General features: G+C 30.8%; 1 protein-coding gene across 2 annotated transcripts; it reads left to right on the top strand.

Annotated features, from left to right (window-relative positions):
- The first annotated feature begins 321 nt into the window (after nucleotides 1-321).
- Nucleotides 322-6,144, top strand: LOC131066345 (glutamate decarboxylase 4). 2 transcript variants are annotated; one of them, XM_058001091.2, is made up of 8 exons: nucleotides 322-594; nucleotides 816-1,020; nucleotides 1,270-1,470; nucleotides 1,687-1,901; nucleotides 4,600-4,853; nucleotides 5,205-5,257; nucleotides 5,417-5,933; nucleotides 6,047-6,144. In XM_058001091.2, exons 1-7 carry the CDS (start codon nucleotides 503-505, stop codon nucleotides 5,924-5,926), a joined length of 1,530 nt encoding a protein of 509 aa, XP_057857074.2. In that variant the 5' UTR covers nucleotides 322-502; the 3' UTR covers nucleotides 5,927-5,933; nucleotides 6,047-6,144. The 2 variants fall into 2 exon arrangements, with proteins under 2 accessions (XP_057857074.2, XP_057857073.2); XM_058001090.2 differs by having other exon boundaries at nucleotides 5,417-6,144.
- Nucleotides 6,145-8,850: the final 2,706 nt, after the last annotated feature.

Raw genomic sequence — 8,850 nt, 5'->3', positions numbered from 1 at the left:
CACTACTTTTTAAATAAAAAACATCCTTATTTTAAAATAAAGCTAGATCTTTTATCTTATACTATGATATCTTCGTTCTAACATAAAGCTGAATTGCTTTATCTTGTGATTTAAATAGTATGGGTAGGATATTTATGTGGGAAGGGGGATATTTTATGAGGGAGGATATTTTTTCTTTTCCTATTACCATGTTAATGTAGATGATATGACAAGATTGAGTGGGGCAATCAATAAAGGCCAAGTCAGACGTGTCAGATATTCATTCTTACTTTACTTCTTGTCTCAGATTTTGTCCTTGACACGACACGTCATCGCCAATCCAAGGGTGAATAATGACTTCTGTAGGCGTGGAATTCCGTCCATGCGAATTTCTTAAGACGGTTAGATGCAAATTTGCAATCATAAATAGATCTCCCAGCTGTTCTTCTCTTCAGTCTTGCCATTGATATCTGAAGTAAACACCTTCAATCTCAATCCATTGAATTCTCTGTGCATTGCAAAAATGGTGTTATCTACACTAGTAAATGAATCTACTAATGAGGCGACAAATTCATCAATGTTTGCTACACGTTACACGCAGACGGCCTTGCCAAGGTATGTCGATTGATCTATTTTCTTCACTTATTCATGTGTTTTAGAATGCCAATAGTTTGTAGGGTTTTTTCAAATCTGGAGTCTTGGAATGCATCATTTTTGTTTTGAAATGATCTTTACAAGCAGATAGATAGGCCTTTACATAACATAACTGGTTAAGATCTTGTAGGTGTATGAAGAATGAGCAGTTTTTTTATTTTATTTTTCCCCTCTGTATGTAGGTTCCGATTGCCTGAAAGATCCATCCCTAAAGATGCAGCTTACCAGATCATCAACGATGAGCTGATGCTGGATGGGAATCCAAGGTTAAATCTGGCCTCATTTGTCACTACCTGGATGGAACCTGAGTGTGATAAGCTCATCATGGCTTCTGCTAACAAGAATTATGTTGATATGGACGAATACCCCGTTACTACAGAATTGCAGGTTTGTGGTTTCGAACCGATGACCTTTTATAATATCCTATTACTATTTTTTCCCTAAATTACAAGTGGATTTCCAGACATTGACTTGAAAATTTATATTTTTTTGAATCTATATCAGATAAACATGATCTGAACACTTAGTTTTAACAACTGCTGATGGATTCATTAATATTTTTTATTTTATTTTTGTATTGTAGCAATATCTTTTATTCTAGGGCTTAATATTTCAATATTTGTGAAAATGCAACAGAATCGGTGTGTAAATATGATTGCTGCACTGTTTAACGCCTCACTAGGAGAGGAAGAAGAGGCCGTTGGAGTTGCAACAGTGGGCTCCTCAGAGGCCATTATGCTTGCAGGTCTTGCTTTTAAGCGGAAATGGCAGAATAAACGCAAGCAGCAGGGCAAACCCTTTGATAAGCCCAACATTGTTACTGGCTCCAATGTCCAGGTAAAATAAATACACAGATAGATAGATCAGCCCTTAAATTCCATGGCATTTCGTTTCCGCAGGAGAAACATAGCCTGGTTTAGAGTAATTGTGCCCTTTGCAGTCCAGGAACAGTTCAGGATGTTTAGGACGGCTTGGAGTCTTCTGATCTTTGCTCCAGAATGAATATATTCCATGATCTATTATCATACTTAATGCTTGGATCTGTTTTGATAGGTTTGCTGGGAGAAATTTGCAAGGTATTTTGAAGTGGAGCTCAAGGAAGTTAAGCTGAAGGAGGATTATTATGTGATGGATCCTCAAAAGGCTGTGGAGCTGGTGGATGAGAACACCATCTGTGTGTGTGCAATTCTTGGGTCTACATACAACGGGGAGTTTGAAGATGTGGAGCGCCTCAATCATCTTCTGCTGGAAAAAAACAATAAAACCGGGTGAGAATCTGTTTTCTGATCCGACTTTAATGGAGCCTTTTTCTTTCATTCCAGGGAATTTTCCAGTTTAACATTACTTACAGGTTTTAGATAGCTGTAATAGTTAACAGTAGTTAACTAACGGGTTAAAGCAGCGTGCCGTAAACGGCAAATTTTATTTGAATTTAAGTGGGATGTCGAGCGTAGAAAATAATGGATATTATAATTTCTGTAATATATAGCAAATTTTGACACTTTCCAAAAATATCAAATTTTCATTCCACACGATTTACGGAAATTAATTTGAGGGCTAAAATGCAAATACGGTCATACGGCTTTATAATTTAAGACATGTAAAATGTCGGTCCGCCGCGTATAACTGAAATGTCAACGTCAAGTCACATCGGGAAATACACGGTGGCCCTTTTTTTTAGGTTAAGCTTTTCGGGAAAAGTCTAGAACGAAATGAGAAATCAATTAAATTGAATTAAGTTTTAAATTAATTAATAAAAACATTTAAAAAATTGTATAGCTTTGTTGGTCTAGTGGTGGAGAATTTATGCTTTTGAAAAAAAGGTCACAAATTCAAATCCCAGTGGAGGATAGGGTATGTACACCTTATCAATACCTTATAAATTAATCAAGAAAGTTGATTACTTGAAATTGGGATTAGGTTTGGTTTGGGGAAAGTAGATTGATGTGATGTTGTCATTTGTTACAATTTTGTTTTTAAGAAATTATTATAAAAATATTTATATATAAAAATAGAGATATTATTTCTTTTTTTGTTTGGTATTTAAATCTAGGTAAAACAACTTTCATAATCTGAATTTGAATTATCTTTGTCATCTACAATGTTACAATTTATTAAATATTGTTTATTTTATTTACAAAAAAATATTTTATATATTTGTAATGAATTTATATAACATTATTATAAGATTATTTTATTTAATTTACTTTCTAACTGTTTTATTTATTAAGAGTTAATTTATAATTTTTAATATAATTTTATTATAGAATTAATTCATTTTATGATAGAGCTTTTATTTTTATTAAAGAAATTTTATTTATTCAAGTTAGAATCTATAAATGAAGAAATTAATGTCATTCTAAATAATTTTTCTTTCAACTATTTTTTTTATGATCATCATATGAGATACCTTGCTGATTAATTTGCCACTTACAAAAATGTTGATGAATGTTGATTTGTCAATTATTGATGTTTAATGCCAACTATAATTAAACTAAGACCAGTGATGATTCTTATAAGAACTTTAAAAGTACATTTAAACTTTTTATGTTCATATTAATAATAAGAATTATATCTTGAAATCATTATTGAAAAATAGATTTCAACTTCGAAAACTAAAAACCAAATCAACTAAAAGACACAACAATAATGATCTAATCTAATGTTAAAAAATTAATCAATAATAATCTTCCCAAAAATAAAACATCAATAAATAGAGTAAAAAGTTAAAGAATAGACCCGAATATCACTTTCCAACTGTATATTAGTGACACCCCATCTTTGAAGTGGAACCCACGTACGTAACCTTTCACTGACAAAACATCTTGGATGAGTAATACATCCAATGTGGACTAGATTTGCCAGCTACTTTTTAGTATTGACTGGTAGGTTCCGGAACTTTGATGTGGGCGTAATAAAAAACAAAAACATTTAATAACTTGTTTGTATATATATATGATTATGATTTATAGTAGTATATAGAATATTTAATATATTTTGAATTTTATTTTATTATAAACATAAATGTTAAGAGATTAGATTTTGAAAATTGAAAGAAAAATGAGAGATGTGTGATTTTTTATTAGAGGGTTTGTTAGAGAGAAATAAAGTTATTTATATAATTTGAAATTAAGATTTTGTGTTAATAGTTTTATTAGAGATTGAATCATTTGTGTTTGTATAATTTTTAAGAATGTGATTTGAGATGTTGTAGGTCATTGTTGCAATAGAAATGTAGGTGGTGACTACAAAAATGAAAGAAGCCTAAAGTAATTAGAAGAGAACTATAGATGTATAACAATGATAAGTGTATTAGAGATGCTAGGTGAGATAAGTTGCTTTTCATTTTAGATTGATCTCATAATCAAGTAGTTCTAATTTGATAATTTGTAATGAACTTTATTTTTAGATTGATTGAAAATAATTGTTTAAATAGAATATGATAAAAAATAAAAATTAATAATAAAGATAAAATAAATATTTTAATATAGAAAAGCTATATATATTAAAAAATAATAATTTTTTAAAGATGAATTTACACTTTTAAGAAGTGAAAATGATGCAAATAATATTTATCAAAAGTGAATGTTATAATAAATTAAAAACTAAATAATTATATGTTGAGAATGATGTTAAGATGATGTAACTTTCTCGCACACAAATAATAGTGAAGTTATTGTTAATTACTATGTAAACATAACAATCTTGTGGAACAGTAACAATTTAACTTATATTAATATATTATATTGAATGGATACAGTAATTTAGAATTATTATAATATAAAGGGCGTAATGGTTAAAGTGAGAAATCATGTGACTAACAAATACTATTTATTGAATAAAGGGAATGGCGAGGAATTGGTTTATTCAGAAAATAAAATAACAGTATTGACATAGAAAGATTTTATGTGGTGAGATATAATTTGATATATAGGGAGATTTTATGTGGAATTTTTGTGGGTGCAGATGGGACACTCCTATACATGTAGATGCAGCAAGTGGTGGCTTTATTGCACCATTTTTATATCCAGATTTACAGTGGGACTTTCGCTTACCCTTAGTAAAAAGCATTAATGTGAGTGGCCACAAATATGGGCTTGTATATGCTGGTGTGGGATGGGTTGTTTGGCGAAGCAAACAAGATCTGCCTGAGGAACTTATTTTCCACATCAACTATTTGGGAGTTGATCAACCCACCTTCACTCTCAACTTCTCCAAAGGTAACTCATATATTTATTTATTTTTATGCATTTAGAGAAATTTCAAATATTATTCTTAGCTTCCAGACAAAAGAGTTTAAAGAGTTGACATATGAACAATGACAACTATTTTATTATAAATTATCGACATGTTGACTACATCATATTAAAAGGCACTGGTCCTGTAGATCTAACTCTCCTTTATTTAATCAGTGATGTTATGAGGTTCAAGAAAACTCAAATTATTATTAAATTTTGGGCAAACAGACAGCACTTTCTTATCAATCTGTTGCTCATTCTCAGATTTCTTTTATTTGCAACTCACATTTTTTACTCTAGCTGCTAACTAAGCTTCTTTTTACAAATTGAAAGGTGCAAGCCAGATCATTGCACAGTACTACCAACTCATTCGCCTGGGATTCGAGGTTTCAACCCTAAAAACCCTTCAAATTTATGTTTTTTTAAGGAAAATCTTAAATTATCAGCAATGGGTCATCCCGTACATTAACAAATGTACAGTGGTGTCTTGTATGGTAGCTCCCCATTCAGGCCAAGTTAAATCTAATACAAAACTCTAATTACAGGGATACAAGATGATAATGGAGAATTGTAGATCAAATGCCAGGACTCTGACACAAAATCTGGAAAGAACAGGGAAATTCAAAATATTATCCAAAGACATGGGGGTGCCTGTGGTGGCCTTCTCGCTCAAGGACAACAGTGAGCACGATGAATATGAAATATCAGATCATCTGAGAAAATATGGGTGGATTGTTCCAGCCTATACAATGGCTCCAGATGCTCAGCACGTCACACTTCTGCGTGTTGTGGTGAGAGAGGACTTCAACCGAACGCTGGCAGAGCGCCTGGCTGCAGATGTTGAAAGAGTGTTGAAGGAATTGGAGGAGCTTCCTCCTAAGATAATTCATGCAGTTCAAGGCTTGGCCATTAGTGAAGAAGATAAAAAGGGGCAGCAGGCAAAAAAAGCGGTCACACAGTCGAATGATGGTGATAGCCATAGTCACAGGCGAAGAAAGGGACGCCATGCCCGCCATCCTCAAAACTCTGTGGAGAAAACAAAGGGCATTTGCTGAAACAGTAGTTAGTCCTCTTATATGTTCTTATTTTCATTGGGTCCTTTGTGTTTGCTGAATAAATGTTTCCAATTACTGTAAACTAAATGTGTGTTTTTTCATTTCTTTGAAGTTTTGTAGGGGTGCGAAGTTTTACTGTGGGTCAGTAGCTGTGAATCAGCGTCGAAGTTTGTTAAGTTTTATCAACTTTTAAATAAATAAGTGTCATATTTTAAGTATTTAAGATTTTAATATTTTAAAGTATTATTATTATGTTTTAATATTAAGAATAAGTAATGTGGCTTGACTCAATTGATTGTTAGTCTATTAATAAAGTTTTAAAAGTGAAATAATAATTGAAATTAAATAATTTAGAAATAGAACCAGTCAATCCGATTCTACAAATTTACTTTAAACTAAAATAAAGATTATTTCAAGAATTAAAAAATAATATTAAATTAATCAATAAATTATCTTATAATATAAATTAAATTTAAATGATAATAATTAAATATAATATAATTATATAATAAACAATATTTATAAAGTGTATGATAAATATAATATGTAAAATTTAATATTATTTCTAAAGAAAAAACAAATCAACTTGTAAATTAAATTCAATATAACTAATAACTAAAACATATATATAAAACAAATTACTTATTTTCTGAAAATGGGTTAAAAATATAAGGTGAACTTTTTTCAGTGCCACTTAATATTTTGTATAAAGTGTAAAATAACTTCTTCTTGAATGATTTCCAAGTACTTATCTAAACAATCATCAATGATGAAAAGTGCATTCTTTTTTCATAACCATGAGAAAATAAGGCGGGAAAAATGAAAAATATTCACTGTGAAAAAGTAAAGACTCACAATGTGTTGTGCTATGTGTCGTGCTGAAATAGTTGTAAAAAAAATATTTATGCTATGTTTTAAAAAAAAATTGTATATAAGATCTAAACTTATGAGGCAAAGCAAAAAAAAAATAATTTTGATGATTTATAAACTAAAATTTTTACATGTATAATTTAGAAAAATAAAATATTAAAAAATAAAAAATACTTGTAATTGATTAAAATAAAATTTCTTAATAACTAGTCATTACAATAGTATTGCTTAACAACAAATACTAATAAAATCACTTTAAAATGATTCAAATATATAAAATACAATAAAATCATTTTTATTTTTTTTTAAAGATAAATTGTGAACAAGGAATCAACTTCCATATATAGAAAATTATTAAAAAATAGAACATGCATGTCCTCTAATAGGGGTGCTCAAAATTTGCCAAAAAGCGTGATGCAATGTTGATCCTTAGATGAATCTTATTTGCTCTTCCCTTCCACTTTATACTCTTTAGTTGATGATCTTAAGATCATTTGGTGCTTGGATTGTGCTTGTTTTTGCCTTTTAACTTCCGTCCATTCATGGTCCCTGAGGAGGGGAACAAAGAGGATCCAGGGGAATTGCCTCTGAAGAAGAAGCCTTCGAAGCCACACGTGATTTAGAAGAGCACTCGAAGTTTAATGAAATTGCTGCTGTAGAGGCAACAACAGCCAAAGAACTAGTGACCATTGAACTGTGTGACGAGAAGAACAGACCTTTGGATCCTTGTGTGATGGAATGGGGGCATATTTGGAGAAGAACAGACGTCTGGATCCTTTTGTGACCTTGTCACATAATGTTTGGGTTCTACCCCAATCCACCAGGTGTGTTTACCATCAGAATCTCTCTTGTGATTGAGCAGCTTAATTTTGACATTAGTGTTCTGCAGGGAAGCATTTTCTGCAACGGAAAGCAATTCTTTCATAATCTATAGGCTGCATCCAATAATGGTCACCCACCCACAAAGCGATCTGGGCTGAAGGCCGTTGGAGAAATACATTTCCACACAAATGCATGCACAGGTGGAGCTTTTGTAGTTTGAAGTTTCTTCAAAACTGCCATGGAACTCCCCTAGACCATTGCCAATAGCTCGTGAGTAGTCCAACTACCATAATTGAAATGGGAGATATGGTAGGCATATCCATAAAAATGTAGAGGAAAAAATATTAGATTGTGGGTCAAAAGATAGATGACATGGCTGCATACAGAGGAAGGGGCCATTTTCCAGCACCATCAATTAGAACTTAGAATCTAGCCAAAAATACATTTTACATTTGATCCCAATTGGATTCTTGTGCCTTTGAAAATTCGTAGATAATTCTCTACATTTTATCTAATTAGTACTTTGGGCATAGTTTTTAAGGAGTTTTGGATATGCAACACTATGTTAAATACAACTAAAAACTATGGGAGAGGAAAAAGTTTTAAGGTATATCTCTAATATCTACGTTGTTTTGTTCTTTTGATTTTTTGTGAACTCTCTTAATTCAATGGATTATCTTCTAGAATAATTAAATAAGAATCTTGTGATGATACTTTGTGGTTCTAACATCTAAAGATTATTATAAATATTCAACATGTTTTTATAGCACCACTTTTGTTGATGTTTTTATACATACACAAGAAAAATATAATTCTACAAATAAAATCTTATCTCTCTTAAAAGATTTTAAATTCTAGGTTGAATTTGCAATCCCAAGGCTTTAATGGTTTAAGTGTTGATATACTAGGTTTATTCAAGGTTTTTTGTAGACTGATTTCAAAAAGAGATTTACATGCAAGTAAATTTATTTATTGGAGCAGCATATGACAATGATTTGCATAATACTTTACTAATTCATGAATTTTTCTATTTATGTACTAAGATCAATAACTATTATGATAGAATAATACTTCACTAATTCATGAAATTTTCTATTTATGTACCAAGATCAATAACTATTATGATAGAATTTCAAGGATGATTGATGAATTTGATCATTTATTTTGGAACTATCTAAAGATTCATAAAATTATCTATAAAAACTCATAGGACCTCTCTTTTCTCTCTAAGT

The sequence above is a fragment of the Cryptomeria japonica genome, chromosome 3, assembly GCF_030272615.1.
Source record: "Cryptomeria japonica chromosome 3, Sugi_1.0, whole genome shotgun sequence".
Lineage (NCBI taxonomy): Eukaryota > Viridiplantae > Streptophyta > Pinopsida > Cupressales > Cupressaceae > Cryptomeria > Cryptomeria japonica.
The sequence above is the reverse complement of the archived record's forward strand: the minus strand, read 5'-3'. Positions and strand labels throughout refer to the sequence as shown.

What these genes read in the sequence shown, in the direction of transcription:
- LOC131066345 (XM_058001091.2), top strand. Translation starts at nt 503, where the DNA reads ATGGTGTTATCTACACTAGTAAATGAATCTACTAATGAGGCGACAAAT. An exon ending in TTACTGGCTCCAATGTCCAG is followed by an intron (nt 1,471 to 1,686) that starts GTAAAATAAATA and finishes CTGTTTTGATAG; the next exon opens with GTTTGCTGGGAGAAATTTGC. An exon ending in TCATTCGCCTGGGATTCGAG is followed by an intron (nt 5,258 to 5,416) that starts GTTTCAACCCTA and finishes CTCTAATTACAG; the next exon opens with GGATACAAGATGATAATGGA.